The 21,792-nt window shown below is 42.1% G+C and overlaps 2 protein-coding genes across 3 annotated transcripts in view; one reads left to right on the top strand and one right to left on the bottom strand.

Annotated features, from left to right (window-relative positions):
* Positions 1-4,824, top strand: part of LOC126499584 (signal recognition particle 54 kDa protein) — a 63,928-nt gene extending 59,104 nt beyond the window's left edge. For both annotated transcript variants that reach the window (XM_050138868.1, XM_050138867.1), the window contains 2 exons: positions 1,145-1,242; positions 2,540-4,824. In XM_050138868.1, coding sequence (XP_049994825.1) covers positions 1,145-1,242; positions 2,540-2,746 — 305 coding nt within the window. In that variant the 3' untranslated portion in view covers positions 2,747-4,824. The remainder of the gene's footprint in view (positions 1-1,144; positions 1,243-2,539) is intronic.
* Positions 4,825-5,214: 390 nt separating this feature from the next.
* Ppp2r3c (protein phosphatase 2 regulatory subunit B''gamma) overlaps positions 5,215-21,792 on the bottom strand; it is an 18,808-nt gene continuing 2,230 nt past the window's right edge. The window contains exons 2-13 of the mRNA XM_050138871.1: positions 19,883-20,010; positions 19,416-19,520; positions 18,530-18,642; positions 15,670-15,767; positions 14,168-14,238; positions 12,097-12,229; positions 11,012-11,067; positions 10,860-10,935; positions 9,959-10,095; positions 8,544-8,681; positions 8,063-8,122; positions 5,215-6,304 (exon numbers count right to left, since the gene is read on the bottom strand). Of these exons, the coding sequence (XP_049994828.1) occupies positions 6,116-6,304; positions 8,063-8,122; positions 8,544-8,681; positions 9,959-10,095; positions 10,860-10,935; positions 11,012-11,067; positions 12,097-12,229; positions 14,168-14,238; positions 15,670-15,767; positions 18,530-18,642; positions 19,416-19,520; positions 19,883-20,010 (1,304 nt within the window). The 3' untranslated portion in view covers positions 5,215-6,115. The remainder of the gene's footprint in view (positions 6,305-8,062; positions 8,123-8,543; positions 8,682-9,958; positions 10,096-10,859; positions 10,936-11,011; positions 11,068-12,096; positions 12,230-14,167; positions 14,239-15,669; positions 15,768-18,529; positions 18,643-19,415; positions 19,521-19,882; positions 20,011-21,792) is intronic.

Raw genomic sequence — 21,792 nt, 5'->3', positions numbered from 1 at the left:
GCTATTTGTATTTTAATTTTTATTAGTATTTAATTTCTTCCTTGCATGTTAGCATCTTACCATTTTATTCTTTGTTATGTAGTTATGGCAATGCATGGTTTCTTCCATGTAATTTTTTTTTATGGTACTGAGGATTGAATCTGCCCTGTACATCCTAAGCAAAAACTCTTCCACTGAGCTATGTTCCAGCAATATTTCACTTCTTAAATGAAAATGTAACTGATATTTGAAGGAAGTGAATTATCAGCTTATGTGGTTATGCCAATAATGTTAAATCATAAAATTTACGGTTTCTAATTAGCTACTTGATAACTTTTGTCTTGGTTTTTCAAGACAGGGTTTCTCTGTGTAGCTTTGGAGCCTGTCCTGGAACCCGCCCTGTAGACCTGGCTGGCTTTGAACTCACAGAGATTCCCTGTCTCTGCCTCCTGAGTGCTGGGATTAAAGGTGTGCGCCACCACTGCCCCATTTATCCTTTTTTGTCTTTTTCTTTTTAACTAGAACAAATCACGGCTAGTATTTGAGCCAACATTTACTGAGCGTGTATTGTGTTCAAGACTGCTTGGTGTAACGGAAGAGTACAAGCCTCACACACAGCTCTTTCATCTGCTTTGGCAACCTTCTGTCTCTTAAGCCTGACTTCTCACTGCCCTCCAGAGCCTTCTGTATTTGGTGCTGATCTTGGCAGACAGAATACACGGCAAAAGCAATTTAAGGGTCTGTTCCAGCTTACAGTTGAAGGGTCCACACTGTCTGGTGAGGAAGCCATGGCAGCCATCACCCAGTGATAGCCTAACCTTCTTATACAGCGTGTTTTACTAAAGAGAGCCCTCTAACTGGTGAGAAGCGGACAGAACACTGTGGCTGGCCTAGCACACATCTGGTCCCAGCACTGCGGAGGTGCTGGAGGGTCGCTGATTAAATACTTGGAATCTGCTTGTCACATAGCGAGATACTGTTCTCTAAACAAACTTGCAAAAATAGGAATGTGAACAGGTCGGGTGTCCAGGACGGAAGTGAAGAGACAGGGTGATAAATTTGTCAGGTTTAAGGATAAAACGGTAACTCTTATACTCTTAGTACTACATAAAATGCTCAAGGAATGTTGATGGTGTTGCATGTCTCTTAATTTTTGTGTCTTTAGTGTGTGACTTTCTTGGAGAGAAGATTGCATCGGTTCTAGGCATCAGCACCCCAAAATACCAGTATGCCATTGATGAGTATTACCGGATGAAGAAGGAGGTGTGTCTCCTTTTCTCGCTTGATTGATGGTTTGCTCAAGGCTTGATGAACTCTGTAATGAGTGTGTGGACACTCTTGGAGCCAAAAAGATAACTCCTGTGTCTTTTTGCAGTGCTAGACATCAAACATGGGACTTTACACATGCCAGACAAGGGCTCCGCCACTGAATATGGCTTCTTTAGTTTATTAAATTAACAGATTTTTTAATTCGGATTTCCTAAGGTAAATGTATAAAACCTATGCTAGGTTTCATTTGCCAGTGCTAATAAATGAGGGGCCTCATGTGTATTAATTTAGTCTTTTTTGTATACCTTTTGGTATTGTCATTTTAAAAATGGAGAAATACCACCCACCCTGTGTAAGTAGTGAGGTAGTTACTGAGTTCTCCAAGCCTCAAGTCTCTGTCTTCATGAGAACTGCATCTTTCTTAGGGTTAGTGTCTAAAATGCTCAGAAGAGCACCCAGTGCACACTGGCAAGCACGCGGTGAACCAGAGTGTCACTGTCCTTCAGGGGAATGGAGTAGCAGGTCAGGGAAGGCCAGAAGTGTGAACACAGCATTTGTACGGGCATTTGCACGCAGTTGTTCATTCAGCTTTGTCCTTGGAGGACTGTGCCTGGAGGTCACCTTTGCTCCATTGTGTGGCTTCAAACTGTTCTTAACAAAAACAAAGAAGAAAACACTGCAGACTTCTCTGTCCTACTCAGGATGATCCTCCTGAGAGGTTACTCACTCTACTGACTCATATCCCAGGCTCCAGGACAGCGTCCCCTCCCCCATGCACAACAGTTCTGAACCGAGGTGTCGCTGTAGCCTCTGCAGTGCTGCTTTGGTGTCATCCTCTCTAACCGCAAAGTCTTGAGGGCAGGGCCTGGATCACCTGTACCTTAATTAGTGCTTAGGGAAAAACTAACCATTAATGAATGACCCAACCTGTTACTAAATAGGATGACACCTTATAATTAAAGTGTCACAGTAGCTAACACAAGTGTCATGGTAGCTCATTTGTTACTTTACTGGGTAAGTAGTGCTGGGCCATCCACCTTTTAAAATAACTAATTTGAGAAAAGGAAAGAGATAGGTTTGTTTTGGTGGTGATAGTCCTCCCTCCCTCCCTCTGTGTGTGGTGTTAGATCCCCAGCATGCACTTTACCATTGAGCTACACCCCCATCCCAGACGTTTGTCTTAATTAGACACCAAAGTTTGGCTTTTGAAGAAAAAGATGCTATTGAGAGAAGACATATGTGCTCCTTTCGGGCATTAGAATTTTCACTACTGACATTCCCCATTTTTTAGGAGGAGGAGGAGGAAGAGGAAAATAGGATGTCTGAAGAAGCAGAAAGACAATTCCAGCAAAACAAGATGCAGGCCGACTCCATCGTACAGACAGATCAGCCAGAAACAGTGGTGTCCACCTCATTTGTGAACGTCAACTTTGAGATGGAGGAAGACTGTGAAGTAATCACGGAACGGAAACAGCAGCCAGCCTCTGTCCCACCATAGGACGAAATGACGTGTATTAAGTGTTACACCCTAAACGTCAATCAAGAACTTTTTACATTGTGTTTAGTGGGACTGAAAACAACTATTTATATTTTAAATTATTAAGGGAAAATCTTTCTTCATTTTTATGCTCTATCACAGTCAGATCTGAAGTTGGGATGTTTTGATTATGGTAAATTAGGGGTCGCCCCACCCCGCCTGCCCTGTGCTGGGGAGCAAACCTAGGGCTTCTTTCACACACACTAACCAAGTGCTTTGGTTTAAAAAAAAAAATCATCTTTTATAAAACAAAAGGACATTTAGCTAGGCGTGATAACACACACCTTTAATCCTAGCACTAGGGAGGCCTGTGGTTCTGTGTGAGTTCAAAGCCTACCTGGTCAACATAGTGAGTTTTAGCCTTGCCAGTGAGATTCTGTCTCAAAAACAGAAACTGAAGGCATTGTACATTAAAAGGGGAGTTAAATTGTTCATTAAGGTTTTTGGTGTGGGGGCTTTTTTTTTTAAAGTAGTGATAACTCATCTTTGGAGCTAATAATAACCCTAACAGCCCGAGAGTGAAGTTCCCTGCATTTCATGCTTTCCCTTCCGTGCATGTAACACACCTAGTCATCACTTCACACAAGGGTAGCTCAGCGTGTGTAACACACCTAGTCATCACTTCACACAAGGGTAGCTCAGCGTGTGTAACACACCTAGTCATCACTTCACACAAGGGTAGCTCAGCGTGTGTAACACACCTAGTCATCACTTCACACAAGGGTAGCTCAGCGTGTAATAAAAGCAGCAGGATGGAAGCACCGTCGATTCTTCCTGTTGAGATTTTTTTTTTTTTTTTGAGACAGGGTTCCTCTGTGTAGCCCTGGCTGTCCCAGCTCTGTAGACCAGGCTGGCCTCTAACTCACAGATCTCCCTGTCTCCGCTCAACCACCACCCGGCTTTGTTGAGAGCGTTTATGGAAAAGTGCTGAATGTACTAAAGATTAAGATGGTTCTCATTTTCACCACACGTCACTCTCGAATTTTCAGTAGTTAGCAGCTTGCTCTGATCACAGATTAACACTGGTCACTGAATTTGGAGTTGTAGTCTGGCGTTGGTCCCCAGCGACTGCCCCATGGCTGGTACCTTGGGTATGTCAGACTTACCCACTCCTTTCTGCACCACAGGCAGGGTAGCGGGGAGATGAGGAATTGGTACCAGGTTGGTCTTGTTCACCATTTTGAAGTCACAGCCGTGAGCTGGATCATTGATGTGAACCAGGTTCGGCCCTCTCTCTCCTTGCTAGGTTATCCTTTACAAAGTTGTGTAATGTGAGTGTAATTTAAGAAATATTCCTACATATGTGTTCAGAACCTTTTATCTGTTTAACTTTGATTTATAACCAAATGTGGATAAAGAGAAAGTGGACAGTGTTCTAGATGCTGATCTCAGCCTTTAGAAATTACCTCCTAAACTAGCCTTCTAAGTAGCAGGATGCCTTCTGTCTTCCATGTGCGCAATCCAAATGTGGACGGGCGAGCATGCTGTAGAGACCTGCCAGTGGACTCTCAGTAGGCTCACCTGAAAGCCGGATTTCTAAGTGGATAGTCAAAGTTTGAGTCAAAGTTTCAGTTGGACCGAAATTTCTAAGGCTCAGCAAGTATGGAGTCCTCCTTGGAGGTGTGACTGGTGAGCTTCCTTCAAGGGTGCAAACGACGGGACTTAATCCTTAGAGGTTTATCCTTAGATTGTGTAACTAAGGCCGTTAACAGTTACACTCTACTAAAACCCAGTCTTAAGTTGCTCAAACATGCTGGCCTGACGTCTTCCTCTTGGTGCGGTATCACCTCAGACACCTGGTCCTGAGGTGAAGGCGGGCCGTGTAAGGCGACCCGCGAGAGCATCTCTCCCGAAGCGCTAGTTCTCAGTTTACACAGCTAGTGATTACAGCAGGCCGGCCGACCTGCCAAGGCTCCGGTTCCTCAGTTTACTTTTGCTGCTTGTTGGGCAGTAGCTGGTTTGTGATGTTTGGAGTTATTCACTGTGCCTTACGTTTTTATACTTTGGTTTATGCAAACTATAAAATTTATTACAAATGGGTTAAATGGTTGGTTTTATTTTAAGCCTCTCACCTTTTCCTACTTTCCAGTCCTTTGTAGAATTGTTTTTCCCTCTGGATCATAGTCCATGACATTCTACTTTCCCCTGAGCTCTCTTCTGTAGAACTGAAGTCAGGTGTGGTGGCTGTCTGCACTCCCAGCACTCGGGAGGCTGAGGTAGGATCATGAACTGGAGACTGGCCTAGACTACAGACTGAGATCCTTCCATTTCACCAACAAATAACAACCAAAAACCCCATAAAACATGAGTCAGTATGATGAATTAGTAAATTTCCTAACAAAAACCTTTTAACAAAAGGTGCCGTTTTGTAAATGTAACTTGATAATGGTTAATAAAATAGACAAACTTTCATACTTGTGATTTTAATGAAAACAAAACATTTGCTTGAATACTTATTTTCCCCCTGGTTTTTTGAGACAGGGTTTCTCTGTAGCTTTGGGGCCTGTCCTGGAACTAGCTCTTGTAGACCATACTGGCCTCGAATTCACAGAGATCCACCTGCCTCTGCCTCCCAAGTGCTGGGATTAAAGGCGTGTACCACCACTGTCTGGCTTGAAACACCATCTTAACAAAAATGAAGTTGGGCAGGAAGATGACTCAGTGGGTACAATGCTTGCTGGTGAGCCTGGCAACCTGAATTGGAGCTCCAGAACCCACGTGGGGGGAGAGAGAAATGTCCACTGACCTCCATATGTGCTCTGGTGTTCACACACAGTAAATAAATGCAATCTTAAAAAGAAAAAAGCAAAATAAGGATGGTGGCATTCATTTTTAAACTCAGCACTTGGGAGGAAGAGGTGAGGGTTGTTTATGAAGCCAACCTAGTCCATATAGCAAATTCCAGGCCAGTCAGAGCTACATAGTGAGACCATGGGTCTCCCCCGCCCCCAAAGTCACATTTAAAGCTTTTGAATCCAGAAATGTAGTACGCTACTCTGATTGAAAAGTCCTTGATATTCACGAAGAGCAAATATTGTTATCCTACATCAATACCAGAAATTGTCCTTAAACTCAATACCTACCTACAGCAAATCTCTGCGTCTGAGCTCAATGGAACCGGAACTTATCATTTCATTAAAAACTAAAACTAGTAGTCGGTCCTATTACTTTGAAATTGTTCCAGTTGCAACCAAAACTCTAGTAAGCAACATTTGCTGTGTTTACAGGCATGTGATGAGTTTTATTTAGAATGTTTCTAAGGATTCTGCCTTAGAGGGTCTGCATGCAGCCTTCAGGCGTCTTTATGAAGGCAGTGTGGTCTTTCAGAGGTCATGTGTCATCGAGGTCTGCAGAGTTCTCACTGTCATTAGCAACAAGGGCTTCTCTGTTCTCATAAGTCCAGAAGCCATTCAGATCGATTAAGATGGTGGTGACTGTGTCTCCTTGATTACTGTTGATGAGATCTTGAAGCGAGATTTTCAAAGGATCCTTTGGTTTTACCATGTCAAAGATTTCATCCTGTGGGAGAAAAGATAATGCAAGCTGGTTGAAGTGACTTCTGTCACACAGTGATGGCAAATTCAGGGTGGACACCTGAACTACTGTCCAATTTTTATTCTGGCTTTTTCTTTTCCACTTGATAGACATCTCCTTAGCCACACCTTTCTTGTGTGTATAATAATCATCTCTCATTTTATAGATGAAGAAAACAGGCTCAGAGTTTAATCCAAGTTCATACCTAATTAATGGCAGAGCTGTCTAATACAGGCTTCTTTGGCTGCAACTGTTACACTTTTTATTGCCTTCTAACGTTGGGGAAAAGTCTGGGCTTAACCTTCTTCATCCCCAGTGCTGGGAATCAAACCCAAGTCATCTCTAGTCTGGCAAGTACTCTGCCACAAAGCCACATAGAGTCACATCTCTTCAGAGCTCAGCTAAATATTAAAAATCCAAGTGGTTCAGAGATAGTGAGAAGACTTAATTTCCCATGATAACAGCACCTTTTTACTCCAATCCCACTATGGGAGGGACAGAACTCCGCATTAAAGAATTAGTCACGCAGAATAACAAAGCTGTGCCAAGACTCAACTAGAACTCGAACTCATGGAAGAACCTCTTCTATGTTATGAATTGTACAGGATAAATATTCAAGGCAGTAATGTGTGTTTTCTAATTTTTTTTTTCGATTTGCCAAACAGGGTTCTCTGTGTTAACATCCGTGGGTTCTGGAATTTGTTTTGTAGACCAGGCTGACCTCAAACTCAGAGATCTGCCTCTGCCTTCCAAGTGCTGGGATTAAATGAATGTACCACTACCGCCCAGCATTTTCTAATCCTGTATGGTAAAATCACTCAAAGATTATTTAGTAGCTAGCATTACAAGCAGTTACATTTTTAATAAATTTATAGAGTAACTCAGGTTCATAAAATATAACTTTTAAACTGCATTTTTCCCAGATTGGTTGACGATTAGGTTGCTGGTTCTTAAACTCACGTTACAAAGTTTGTAATTTCCTTCATTTGTGTTGTATCAGAAAAGTACTTCAGGCTTATTCCTGGTTAAAATTGGTCGGGGTATTTTATTATGATACTCGACCAAAACCAAAAAGATCCACTGGATGTTTCTTCCTAACTGGTGAAGCTGCCGACTAAATGCCAAGTCGCATCAGGTTTCCAGATCTGTATTAATAGATTTGTGTGTGTGAATGCTACATGTAGTGTGCCAGAACCTACAGCGCTCAGGAGGGCACTGGGTCCCTGAGCTGAGTTACAGGTGGCTGAGAGCTGCCCAGCAGCGCCCTGCACGAGTGCTGGAGTAGAACCAGGTCTCCAGTGCTTTCACTCGCGTTGCTATCTTTCCAGCCCCGAGGAATGATAGTTTTCATACTGAAAAATGGATGTTTCTTTAAATCTAATAGATCAGAGTTGCGGGCTTTTTGAGACAGCATACTAAAAGGCTTGAACCTCAACAGTCCTTGAGTTGAATGTTTAGTTTACAATGAAAAGGACTGCTAAAGGATGCAAGCTGACACTTCAAATAAAAGGAGTATTTCCATGAGAACACAAAATGATAGTGAAACCATCAACTATATCAATCGGTAAATCCAAATTTGTCTCCATTTCTGATGACTCAAGAATCAGTTCTGAACAAGTAACAGCAAAAATCTGATTTGGAATAGTGTTTCATAGTTCACAAATTACTTTCATATAAAATTGGATATAACATTATTATCATGGTTATATTATCTGTTGTTATGTAAGTACGTAAAAGACTAACCTTGACATCTTGAAATGAAACAGGATCCTGTCCATGGATTTTCATTAGTTCTTGTATGGCCTGTATTTAATGGAAATAAATCTAAATAAAAAATTAAGTCCCTGATTCCTATCCCCTTCTCACCCCAGTTCCTGTCCAATTCCACACTGTAAGCTGAGCTTCGCCATCTCCCCGAGCACTGCACTCCAGTCTACAACTGGAGGAACATGACGGGCCTTCCTACGCTTACACTGCAGCTACTGGGAACCTGGGCTCAGGAGGAGGGTTAAGCCTGCAGGAGCCCCTCATGTTTGTTTCCAGAAGAGAATACTGGAAAAGATGTGTAACAGTCAGCTTTACTTTCCCATTATATATATATAAATCTGTTATAGTAATCCTTTTCAATTTAAAATCAAGTTTGGTAAAACTGTCAATAAGTAAATTAAACCAGATAGTTTACTGTATCTCAGGGTAACAAAGCTCCTTTACCCACCATACTCACCCTAAAGAAGTAATTCAGGGAAAAGACGTTCAGATAGCCCTTGTTCTCGATGTCCAGCAGTTTGAACATGTACTGCAGAGCTGCAGGCTCCTTTCTATTTTCCAAGGCAAGAACAAAGTCCAGGTAGGTCTTGTAGTCCTACAGAAGAGGAAACATTGAGAGTCTGCGGTAGAATCTTAGATGAGTATCTGCCAAGGTGAAGTAGTTTGTAATCACAGATGGCAAATTTAACTTTTTTAAAATAGGAAATAAATCCACTTGTGCACTTAGCATTGGTTTCTGGGAATTCCACAGAGGCACTAATCTAGGACCGTTCTGAGAACCAGCTCATTTTCTTTGCAAGATTTGCTTAAACTATAGTTTTCTTCCATACTATAAAATTGTCAAGACAATGATTAAGTTATTTTATGCTGCCATTAAATTTATGTCTTCATTTCAGTGCAGTTTCTTTGAAGAATGAACACCAGTCTATTTAAATAACTATTCTGAACCCACTCATCCATGTCTGTGAGTTCCACTCTATGGATTCAGTCACCCGTGGGCTGAAAATATTTGGGTAAAAATTTTGATTTGTACCTAACACAGACTTTTCCTGCCATTAGTACTCAAACAACACAGCACAGCTGTATAGCATTTATACCGTGTGAGGAATTACAGGTGACCTAGGGGTGATGCAGTCCACCGGAACCAGTACGTGTAGCACCTATGGATGCTGATACCCAAAATGGATTCTGGAACTAGTCTACAGCAGGTCTGAGCTTGGTGGCATGCCTGTAGCCCAGAACCCTGAAAGCTGAAGAGGAGGATCTGTGCCGAAGCTAGCATGGGCCTGCAGGTTTCTCCAAAATAAAAGAAAAAGGAATCTGATGGTTTCCAATAGAGTGAGGAGGTTGGCTCAGTGGTTACCTGCTAGCCTCACAAGCATGAGGACCCCAACTGAAGATGCCCGGGATGGTGGCAAGGGAAGACCAGCATCCCAAGGGTGTGGCAGCCAGACATTCTAACGTAATTAGTGCCTCAGGCCAACCAGAGCTCCTGTGTCGGCATTCCTAAGAGGATACCTGAGGCTGCAGACCTAGTACACAGGCATGTAAACTTGCACATATACAAACAGAAAAAAAATTAAAAATATGAATGGAAGCTAAAGACATGAACAGAAAAGAATGCCTGCATCTTGAAAGGGTGCAGCTGAAGTTGGAGGCAAGGCGTGCCGGCGCGTTCCTACAGCCCTGCCACTTGGGACCGCAAGACAGGAGGATCAAGAGTTCAAGATCATTCTTGCTACAAATCAAGTTCAGTGCCAGTGTGGTCTACCTGAGACAGGCAAATAAAAAACTACTGATTTACATCAAGAAAATAGCCCATTGAAACTGTAGGAGCCTAGATTTTTGAAATTGGACAGCAGATTTCAATACCATTTCTCCATCGTAGGTAAGACACTCCTGGAAAACACGGTCTAAGAAGACATTTGTCATGGTTGCTGTTCCGTAACGGGAGAGTTCTTCTTTACTGAGCATGCCATTGTGATCTTTATCAAGATTCAAATACTGACCTTGGAAAAAGGTAATAGGAACAGACTCAGGACCAAAATATTTTTTAATTAATGACAAAGGCTGGATATGAACAGAAATGTTATTTTATTACCTAATAGTCTGACTCTGAAATGAAACTAAATACACTGGTGGAAAAGGTAGTGGCTTAGAGGTAATAGTGGCCTGCAGACCTTGATTAGAGCCAACTACCCAGCTAAACCCACACAGAAAAGCCCATTATACAGTCTCTGCTCTTTAACTATTTCACTTACATTTTTGTTTATAGTTTGTAGTTAGTTAGAACATTCATAGGTTTTTAAACTTGGTGAGGCACGCATGCGCGAACACACACACACACAAAAACCACTTCCAGCTTAAGTCAGAGATAACGGATCCTAAGTCAATGGTAATGGATCCTAAGTGAGTCAGGAGACCATCCAAAATGATGCTGTAGAGCACTCATGAAGTTCAATAAATCCAAATCACTCCCAAATACCCGCCTTTGTGCATCCTGACACAGCATTTTATCATAGAATAAAACAACAGCTATTGTTCTGAGCCAATGAAAATAAATTATATTGTTCTACTGAAAACAAACCATACCAACTATGGAAGAGTTCCAAAAGTTCAAATATTAGTAAAGTAAGAAGTACATCTTGGTAGCCTAGAGTACCAACCCTTAAGTGGGGAGAATACTCCGGGCTTAAGTTAAATAGCCTGTGTATAAAACAGGCCTCTGGACACCATGAGAAATGGGTAATGAACTTTAGTAATGGGATCCTACCATAGACCCTCAGGGCGGAAGGAGCAGAAAACCAATTTGTTTCTTGACACTCTTTGGACAATTCCTCATCCCTTAGCTAAAGAAACACAGAAATATGATTACAAAATAGCAAATATTGTGTGACAAAATTAAAAAGTTTAATAAATACTTACCTCCAGTAAATCATCTAGGAAGCTGCATGCTAAAATATCTTGAATTTTGATCTTTCCTTTAAAAATATAAGAAAACACAATTTCATTTTGAGAAGTTATTTTTAAAGGTGTTATTTTACAAAGACAATCATGTAGTCAATGATAAACATCTAGCTCTTAGGTTCCTTATTATTTTGTTAAAAAACTGAGACATTGAAAAACACACACAGACAAAAGCAAAGCAAAGTAAAAAACATTCCAAACAACAAAAACATAAAAAAAAAAAAAACCTGGTAACCCACAAAACCTCTATATATTTATTTATTTTGTCTTTTTGAGACAGGGTTTCTTTGTGTAGCCATGGCTGTCCTGGAACTTGTTCTGCAGACCACACTGGCCTCCTGCCTCCAATCAGAAGAAACTAAGCAGTAAATTCCTACTAAAAGTATGTATCAGAATTTGTAAAAGGACATGTCATATTTTGGGAATAGGGGCAATATTGGTAAGGCTGGAGACACAGCTCTGCGGTTGAAGGCTAAGGGTCCTGCTTCTAGATACTTTCTAGCAAGCACCCCTGCCACCAATGTCACCAAAGTCCCTCTTCCCAGCTTCCCCTTTGTCAGGTGTGGTGACACACTCCTATAATCCCAACCACTCGGCAGGCAGAGGCAGTAGGTGACATCCAACCATCGCATAGCTGGATACAGTCAGTGCAAGAATATTCTGGAAGATCTACATAGAAAGCAAAGCATTGTGGCTGTCTTGTACACTTGTACATTCTTCTGTAATTTTAAGAGCCAGTTGCACACTGACAGCAAGAATATTCTGGAAGACCTACATAGAAAGCAAAGCATTGTGGCTGTCTTGTACACTTGTACATTCTTCTGTAATTTTAAGAGCCGGTTGCACACTGACAGCAAGAATATTCTGGAAGACCTACATAGAAAGCAAAGCATTGTGGCTGTCTTGTACACTTGACATTCTTCTGTAATTTGCCAGATTACGTTGCTGACATTAGAAAACAAAGGGAAATGATAAACTTCTCCAATACTGAGACAATATGCAATAAAAAACATTCCAATATTTAAATTACAATTTTTTTTTACCTGTTCTTAGAGGGTCCAAAAAGAAGAAGAACTTCCTAACTGCTGTACAGACATAAAAGGAGTAAAAGGATTTTTCTAACCCATCTAATTGTGGCAAAGTAGGAATAAGTTCCAGGATGTAGTTTTCTAAGTCCTGGAAACAAAACAAAAAGCTGGTTAAGTATCTTGCCTTGACTTCCTCACTATGGCAGACTAGAAGCTGGAAGTGTAAGCCAAATAAACACTTTCTCCCTTAAGACTGCTTTGATTGGAGCATTTTACCACAGTGAAAGAAACGGCATTAGGACACCAGGTTAATATAATGAAGACTCTTTGGCACACACCCACAGTCCTACTGTTTGGAAGGCAGAGGCAGCAGGAACATTGGACGTTCCAGGCCAGCCTGGCTACAAGGGCTTTGTCTCACTAAATCCAAGTGAACAAATACAAGTCTCCTACGGCATTTTATATTCATTTTAACAACTTTATCTTCTGTGCTAATCATTCTCAGCATAATATGCCTGGTAGATCAGAGACATCGAAGCTCATAAGAGAACAGGCACCTCAAGCCTGGTGTCTAAAGCGAGCTCTTCACAGTTCTGCTTTCTCCCAACCTGGTTTCCACATTTCGCCTGCCAGTGTCCCATTCCCTCTACCACACATCCAATCTAGCAGCAGGGGGTGCAATTTCTTTCTCTCGCTCTGCTTTTTTTTTTGAGTGGGGTGGTAGAGGTGAAGGAAGGTTGGAGGTCCAAAATGTGTACTGACTGGATCTACTTTCAGCTCTTGGGGGCTAGTTTTAGGGGGACAGTGGTGAGGTAAGATCTCAGTATCTCAGGCTGGTCCCAAACTTGTGAGCAACCTCCTGTCTCAGCCTCTTCAGTCCTGAGCCTAACAAGTGTGAGCTGTCACGCCCAGCTTCCTCTCGCTTTTTTACAGTCACCATTCATCTCGGCCACTATCATTTGCCCTCACACCACGACAACAGACAGCCGCCTGTTAATATGCACAGCTCACACACACACACTGAGAAGGTGGGAAAACAAAAATCCAAATCTTTTTTCTTTCTCTCTCTTTTGTTCTTTCTTTCTTTTGGATTTCAGAGACAAGGTCTCACTACATAGTTGTAACACCCGATTCTGTGTTACCCCCTCAGTACAGTTCGGGTGCAAGGGCCTGAAGATTGAAAGAGACCTGGGTCATTCGGAGATCAGCCGAATTCAACCTTGGGGAAATCCTTATATACCTCTCTGCTTCACAAGGATTTCCCCCCAGGCAGGTGGGAAATTACCACACCAAAGATGGATTAAACAATGCCCTACAGCTAATCACCAGGAGGGGCAAAGGGAGCACAGGAACAGAATGTTTTAGCTGGCTGACAGAAACTATCCTCAAGATGAACCCCAAGAACACGGGTGGACCCTGGCCCTCCACAGTCCTAACCAGCTTGGCAGTGATTCCTGTATCCTGGCCTCCTAAGCTAGGATTCCAGGTTGTGGCCCCACCCTCCACTCTCAGCCATCCTTTAAAGCCTGTTTAGATGCCTTCTATTTATTTACTGATAATGTTTTGGAGCTTCAGCTACCCCTGAACTCCCAACAATCCTCCTGCCTCAGCGTCTACAGTGCTTGATCTAGAAGCATGCTATAATGCTCAGTTGCGTTTTCCTTTTTAAAAAGAACAAAAGCGTTTTGTTTTGTTTTGGTTTTTCGAAACAGACTTTCTCGGTGTAACAGCCCTGGCTGTCCTGGAACTAGATCTTCTAGACCAGGCTGGCCTGGAACTCACAGAGATCCACCTGCCTCTGCTCCCCCCCCCCCCGCCCCCCAGTACTAGGATTAAAGGTGTGCGCCACCACCGCCCAGCTTCAAAAGGTTTTTTTAAAAGCCTAGAAGAAGAGCACCTACAGATGAATTTATGTGGTCGATACACACAAAATGAGCATGTTTACACAGGTAAAATCAGGCGAACCGAGGCTACGAAGACAAAATCAAGCAGTGTAAGATTTAGCTACAAGCACAACTCACTCAGTGATGATTAATGTTACTATTTTAGTGTCTATCATGTTTATTAAATTTAGATCAATACTCACTGACTCCCGAAGGTATCCTTGCCCTGCAACATCATACAGACTGAGTCCTATTCTTGTCTGATGCAGCCAAACTGACAATAAACAAGAAAGTTACATGTAAATATGTGTTCTTTCCCACATATATGAAAACGAGAGTAAGACACCAGACTAGAAGTGCAGGCCAGCTCCAGAATCCCGAGAGCCATTCTCAGACATTAAGTAACCAGCACCCTAAGCCATTTAAACCAAAAGAAAAAAGCCATGAAATGGCAGATTTCAACAATTCTGCCACGGTTACTACAGTGAAACTGAGGCCCTTGAGGATATTGTTTTCACATATTAAAGCCGGTGTTCCACTCAGCAGGGAGAGCTAGCACAACACTGTCTTCAGGGAAGCCTGCATCCTCCTGAGGTTAATCACTGTGGCCACGTCTATTAATTAACAATGTGCACAGTAAGATTCCACAGGTCATATGGTACTTAGAAGATTCATAACAACTCCAGAATGTTGTGAAACCAAGACTACAGCCGTGGGTTTGAGATTATCCTTTCAGACATATATTAGTGAAATGTGATTACTCGTAAATTGAAATCATTTCAAATCATCCATTAAAATTTTTGTTCTGAAAAAAAAAATTCTTGTTCTGTTTCTTAAAAGAAAGTGATTTTATTTCTCAAGCAAAAACACAAATCACTAAGGCAGGCTGTGAAGGAGCTGTCCCTCGGTCTTACAGCAGCACACCAAGAGATGAACCAGTTCTCTAGGAGCTGTCCCTGGGTCTGACAGCAGCATGCTGATCGATGAATCAGCGCTCTATTGGAGCTGTGCCGACTGATGAATCAGCGCCCTTTTGTTGTTCTTATTTTTATTTTCATGTGTACACGTGTTTTGCCATGGGTGTCGGGTCTCCTGGAACTGTAATTACAGACAGCTGTGAGCACCATGTGGTTGCTGGGAATTGAACCCAGGTCCTCTGGAAGAGCAGTCAGTGCTCTTAAGCACTGAGCCATCTCTCCAGCCCACAAACAGCTGTCTTACTTAAATGGCAGCGATCTCAGCAGATCAGGAACTAGCCCTTTAAGCTTAAGGAGTCCCAGTATTTTATCGCCAACCACAAAACAGACTTGTGCAACACTGTGTGAAGCCCTCGGGATCACACCTTTCCACCTCATGTGTAAATCACACCAACGTTAGGCACCCACTTCAACAAAGTGGGGACATCAGGGCGACAGGACAGAGCTGACTGGGAAAGGCCCTCTGGGGCGGGCACATGTGATTGAGAAAAAAAGTCTATCTGCTTTTGATATCTCTATTTTGCCACCGTCCTTGGGGTACACAAGGCTTTTGTTTACAATAATGAATTCAATTTTGGTACAGAAACTCATACCTCTGTATGTTGCACATCAGAATCATAACCGCACAGGAAAAAAGCATGTCCCATGGGAGAAGTAACTGAAAAGCACAGACCAACACCTACTTGATTCCCAGACAGAAGTTCAAACTCACACACACAACGAATCACCTTTTCGCATGACATAGTTAAAGAACTGCATGATGGAAATTCTCCCATATGAGTCTGTATGAAGGAGCTTGGCAAAGACTTTTGCAGTAAAAAATTGCCTAAAAAAGGAAATAAAATTAAAATGGTCTACCAGCATAGTACAAAAATGACATCTTTAAGAATTAGCAAACAACATAAATTCATACAATTAAAAATCAAAGTTAAGAGACAATAAAGACTCCAGTTGAATATGAGATTGGTCAAATAAGTGAGAAAACACCCCCTCTCCCAGAATTCCTATTTTGTTGTTGTTTTTGAAACAGAATCTCCTCACTATATATCCCTAGCTGGCCTTGAACTCAAGAGATTTGCTTGCCTCTGCCTTCCGGGAAGTGTTGGATGAAAGACACTTGCTACTATACCCAGCTAAAGAGTTCATTTTAACAGCCAGGCAGTTGTGGTGCACGCCTTTAATCCCAGCACTCGGGAGACAAGGCAGGAGGATCTTTGTGACTTCGAGCCAGTCTGGTCTACAGAGCTAGTTCTAGGACAGCCAAAGATACACAGAGAAACCCTGATGGAAAAAGAAAAAAAGAAAAGACAAACAAAACAAAAAGATTTCCCTTTTAATATGAAGTCCACAGACACTCTCAGCATCAGAAATGTGTTTAGAAGAAAATGGGTAGCTGACTGTGCATGCTACACTTCCAGCACTCAAGAGGCCGACACATGAGCCTGGGCTACAACGTGAGTTTCAGGTCAGCCTGGGATAGGCTTTGATTCAAATCAAAGCAAACCAAGCCAAACCAACAACAACAACAAAAAGAGCATTTTTTTCAGCAGAATCTTTTTTGGTTTTTCTTTCGTCTCTGCTGCTCTCTTGGGGATCTATCTTTAAAGGCACCTGCACACCCCACCAGCACTTCTGATGAGAATTGGCTCTGACTTTGTTTACATAGTGGTCACACTGACACCTGTAACAGCCAGCAGAAGAACCACTGTACTCCTGAGGTGGTTGCACCACCATGTTCTGTAAAGGTAACATTTCTAGTCTAGTAAGACAGAGGAACAGACACTAAAATCATGACCGTAATTCTACCCATGGCATCAATCGCTGAGCACGTCCTACTGGTGTCTGCTCGAAGCATCTTGTAGTAAATTCTCCTAGGACATTAGATACAGTGTAAGCGATTTAATATACTCGTCATGATGTATGTAGTATTTAAAAGGTTATCCATAATCTTAATAGTTTATATTTCAAAATGCTGAACAGCATTAATAGTTTAAAAACTATAAAGAGTTTGTCCAAAAGGAATGTCATGGTCATATAACCACAAACTGAAAATACTATGTGCTTAAGTGGATGTGGATTGCTGTAAGGAGCATGTAAGTACATAAATTATCAGTAAGCACTACACATCCCAAAATGTCTACCATGGCATTTATACACTATACAGTCTGGCTGTGAAGCCACCACCTCAGGACCAGCTATCTGGTGCAGACACATACTCTGTCTTCTACCTATAACAGCTCTGGATGGCAGAGTTTAATTTATCATTTGGTTTACTTTTTGTGTGCCCTTAAAACTGGCTTTATAGTAAGTGAATCTGATTTATATTTAAAAGACTATAAGCAGGAAAAAGTACATCTTTGCTGTGTTAAAAAGGAATGAAGATGGCTGGAGAGATGGCTCAGAGGTTAAGAGCACTGGCTGCTCTTCCAGAGGACCTGAGTTCAATTCCCAGCCCCCACATGGCAGCTCACAACTGTCCCTAACTCCAGTTCCAGTGGATCTAACACCCTCACACAGACATACATGCAAGCAAAACATCAACACATGTAAAATAAACAAATTAATTAAAAAAAGGAATGAAGACATAGAATCATTAAGCGGCATTATTTTGCTTATTCCTATTTCTTCTCTGCACAAACTAACTTTGAATTTACAATCCTCCTGCCTCAGTTTCTAGAGTGCCAAATGAGATGTGCATGCCCAACTTGGTATCCCCCGCCCAGCACCTTGCAATCCCTCCCTCCCTCTAGCTTCCTCTTTTGTGACAGGATCTCACTATATAGCTCTGGGTAGCCGGGAATTCGCTATGTAGAGTAGGGTGGCTTCAAAGTCACAGAGATTCACCTGCTTCTGCCCACTGAGTCTGGGGTTAAGGTGTGTGCCACCACACTCAGTGGCATTTTTTTCTTGCTATAAGTTTTATTATACTTCAATAAGTTGAATGCTTTAGTTTCCCGAGTACTGGGATTAAGGTGTGTACTACCACGCCCAATGTGTCCTATTTCTCTCTTTCATCTGAGAGATGAGCCCAGGCTGGCCCTGAATTTGTGATTATCTTCCTGCCTCGATCTCTCTTGTGCTGGGCTTACAACAGGCATCACCACACTGAGCTTTGTATCATTTTTCTTTATCACTCCACACCAACATTTTATATGCACGGCACAGTGTATGATGGTGTGGCTGTGAGCACAGGTGCCATGTGGTACATGAAGGAGTAAGAGGTGGATGGCAGCTGTCTTCCTCAAGCTCTCCACCCTATTTTTGAGACAGATTCTCTCACCGACTTGGAGCTCACTGATCTGACTAGCAGGCTGGCCAGTGAACTTCCCGGATCTGCCAGCCTCTGTTCTATCAACACTGGAAGCTGCACACAGTGCTACTGCACCCCGCTTTTACGTAACTGCTGAGAATCTGACAGACGAAGCCACCTCTCCAGCCTCCAACTTTTCCTTGACTCTAAATAATTTTATCACACATCAGCCACTTCACGTAGCGAGTCAAATGTCACACCATTGACTTCAGCTCCATTGACCCTCGAGCAAGAAAAATGCCGAACACACTTTCCTCTTTAAATCACATTATTCTTACTTGCACTTTGGTCCAGCCTTTTCACCAACCTTCAAAAAATTTTCATAATTGATCATTGCTTCCTCTCCAATCATAGGTGGTATCTGGTGTTTATCCAGCAAAAACCATAGATTCTGAAGAAAATTAGGGAAATGAAGATGTTATAAGTTAACAATAGATTTAAGAATGTAAATGCATCATTTCTATCTAAAAAGTTAAGATGAATTTATGCCCCATTATTTTGACTACTACTAGTAAAAATAACTGATACTTATTGTGCCTGCTAAATTTTTAAGCTGTCAAGTATATTGCTTCTTTAATTCATAACTACCTAATATGGGCAGCTATCTCTACACATGAAAACTGAAGCATGAAGTTATCAAGTCCATGGCCCAAAGTCACACCATGGCAGGGTGGTTGGATCTGAACTTCTGCAGTGGACAGTACTGTAGTGTTTCCCAAGCCTTGATAACTGCTTAGGATTATATGGGAATTTAAGAAACAAAATGTTGCCGGCCGGTGGTGGCACACACTTTTAATCCCAGCACTCAGGAGGCAGAGGCAGGCGGATCTCTGTGAGTTCGAGCCTAGCTTGATCTACAAGAGCTAGTTCCAGAACAGGCTCCAAAGCTACAGAGAAACTCTGACTCGAAAAAACAAAAAAGGAAAAGAAGAGAAGAGAAGAGAAGAGAAGAGAAGAGAAGAGAAGAGAAGAGAAGAGAAGAGAAGAGAAAAGAAAAGAAACTGTCCTTGGAAACCAGGCCATGCAAGCTCAGCAGCTGATTTGGATGCACACACACACACCCTCCTTCAGAAAACTACTCTGGAGCGATAATTCAAAGACACATAGCAAACTTCTGCACGAAAGAAACGGGCAACATCTAAAGCCACTTGACTTCACTCGTACCTGTAATTCTTCATTATCTAGGAGTTCTCTGCTTTTCCTCTGTAGAAATACGGCTCTAGATTCCTCTCTTAATTTCTGTAGTAAGACTTCGTCTTCCGCTGGCAACTAAAAACACATTCCAAAAGTCACCTTCCGTCAATATCAAATTAAGTAGAACTAGCTTCACAATCTGGGTAGTCAGCATGCTTGCTGAGACTACATCACCAAATAGCATACTCACTACTCATCTCTATAATAAAAATTGGAAGAGCCTAAAGCTCAGAAAAGGGATAACTGCCTTCTTGTACCAACTTATTGGTCCAAGATCTTAGTGGCTTCAAAGTGTTTTATCACAGTGGTAAATCAAGGGTAATAATATATAAAAGTGCTCAATTTAATACCCTATTACAAAAACATATGCTTTGGATTGCATTTTTGAAATTACATTTCATTTACAGATACAGAAATACCACTTAGATATCACTTACCCTGTAATAAAACCGGGGAATGGTCTTATAGAATTCGTTTGTGTTTTTGCTACCTCCTTTCCATTCGGAATAGTATTTGGTAAATAAATCCATTTCTTCATCTTTTAATTCTTGTTCGCTTTTTTTCCCTAGTAACAACACAGGGAAGAAAAATGCAAGAAAAGCACAAACAACAAATATTATTTTTCTCAGGACAGCTTATACATTAAAGTCTAGTTAAAATACCTGCAGTGGCGAATAGGCCTTCAAAACTGTGCTTAGACAGCGAACATAAAATACAGCCTTCCACTGACCTAGCCTCCCTTCGGTCACTGGACTGTCCAGTGCGTTGAGAATCAGTGTGTTTCCTGTACTTGTATTTAGCACTGAAGCTTGCCTCTTCAAGTCATGGTCTCATTTAAAAACCCGTGAGGTGTTTCAATTCATCCTACCAAAAGCGTTCGCTAGGGCTAGGATGACAGCTCAGTGGTGGAGTGCTTAGGAAGCGATACAGAGCTCTGCTTCAACTCTCTGTGCCAGAAACAGGAACTGAAACGCCCAAGTACCTACTGTACAGGTCCCATACACTGTGGCTAGAGGAAGCAAGACAGGCACATCCCCAGACCTCATACAATTTCAGCCTCATGACCACGGTTCCTCTTTCAGAAAAAAAAACAAAGAACAAAGCTGTCGGAGGCTCAAAACTCAGTGCTCTATTGTTCTGCAACCTGCCTGCTGCTGACAGGCAACTTTCTCACAGAGCCATTTTCCTCATCTAGGGTAAACATCGGTGGAGACTGTATTTACTGACACTATGCAAGCACTCTACCCCGAGCTCCTCCTCCAGATTCCCACGCTTATTGTTTTTAAACAGGGTCTCACTCTGTCCCTCAGGCTGGCCTCAAGCTTGTGATAAACCCTGTGTCTCGGCCTCTCAGGAGCTGGGATTACAGAGGAGAGTGACCATGGCTAGATCACAGCTCTCTGCCAGCTCCCTCGGAAGGCACAAGCTCTAACACACTTCCAGATCCCCTCTGAGCCCTCACAGCCTGGGGCCACATCTGCACTCCAGCGCAGCAGGTTCTTCAGTTCTGCCATTGAATTTCCCAAAACCATTTTTGTGTTTCATTTTCTTCCAGAGATGACGCCAGGGACTGATTCTTCAGCACTTCACTTTTCAGGGCAGTTTTCGTACTTGTCATGTTAACCTTTAACCTTGAACCAAGCCTACGGTTTCTTCAGTATGACTTGGAACTATGGAGAAAACTGCAAAATCTCACAAATAAAGGTCACTAAGGATTCTTCACAAGCAGAAATAATAGACAAGAGCAGTTTTAGCCATGAAGTTTTAGAGTGTTGCTATGTTTTTTCTTTTACTTTTTTTTTTTTTTTTTTTTTTTGAGACAGGTGTGATTGGTATTCCTGGCTGACCTGGAACTATTTATAGACTAGCCTAGCACTGAACTTGCATTCGTTTTCCTGCTTCTGGCTCTGGAGAGATAGCCTCTACAGGCATGTACCTGGCCTGAGAACGTTTCTCAACCGGGAAAAATACCAGCATGTTTATTTGCTTACGAAAATGATTTAAACACTCGGGAGACAGATCTCTGTGAGTTCGAGGCCAGCCTGGTCTACAAGAGCTAGTGCCAGGACAGGCTCCAAAAGCTATAGAGAAACCCTGTCTCGAAAAACTAAAAAAAAAGAAAAAAAAGAAAGAAAATGATTTAAAGCCGGGCGGTGGTGGCGCACGCCTTTAATCCCAGCACTCTATTCTCCCTTCTCATAGATGCACATAATCAGTGCATCTATGAGAAGGGAGGCAGAGGCAGGCAGATCTCTGTGACTTCGAGGCCAGCCTGGTCTACAAGAGCTAGTTCCAGGACAGGAACCAAAAAAGCTACGGAGAAACCCTGTCTCAAAAAATCCAAAAA

The sequence above is a fragment of the Alexandromys fortis genome, unplaced genomic scaffold, assembly GCF_014885135.2.
Source record: "Alexandromys fortis isolate MF-2015 unplaced genomic scaffold, M_Fortis_MF-2015_v1.1 scaffold_35, whole genome shotgun sequence".
NCBI lineage: Eukaryota > Metazoa > Chordata > Mammalia > Rodentia > Cricetidae > Alexandromys > Alexandromys fortis.
Note: the sequence above shows the minus strand (reverse complement) of the source record. Positions and strands in the feature narration are given on the sequence as shown.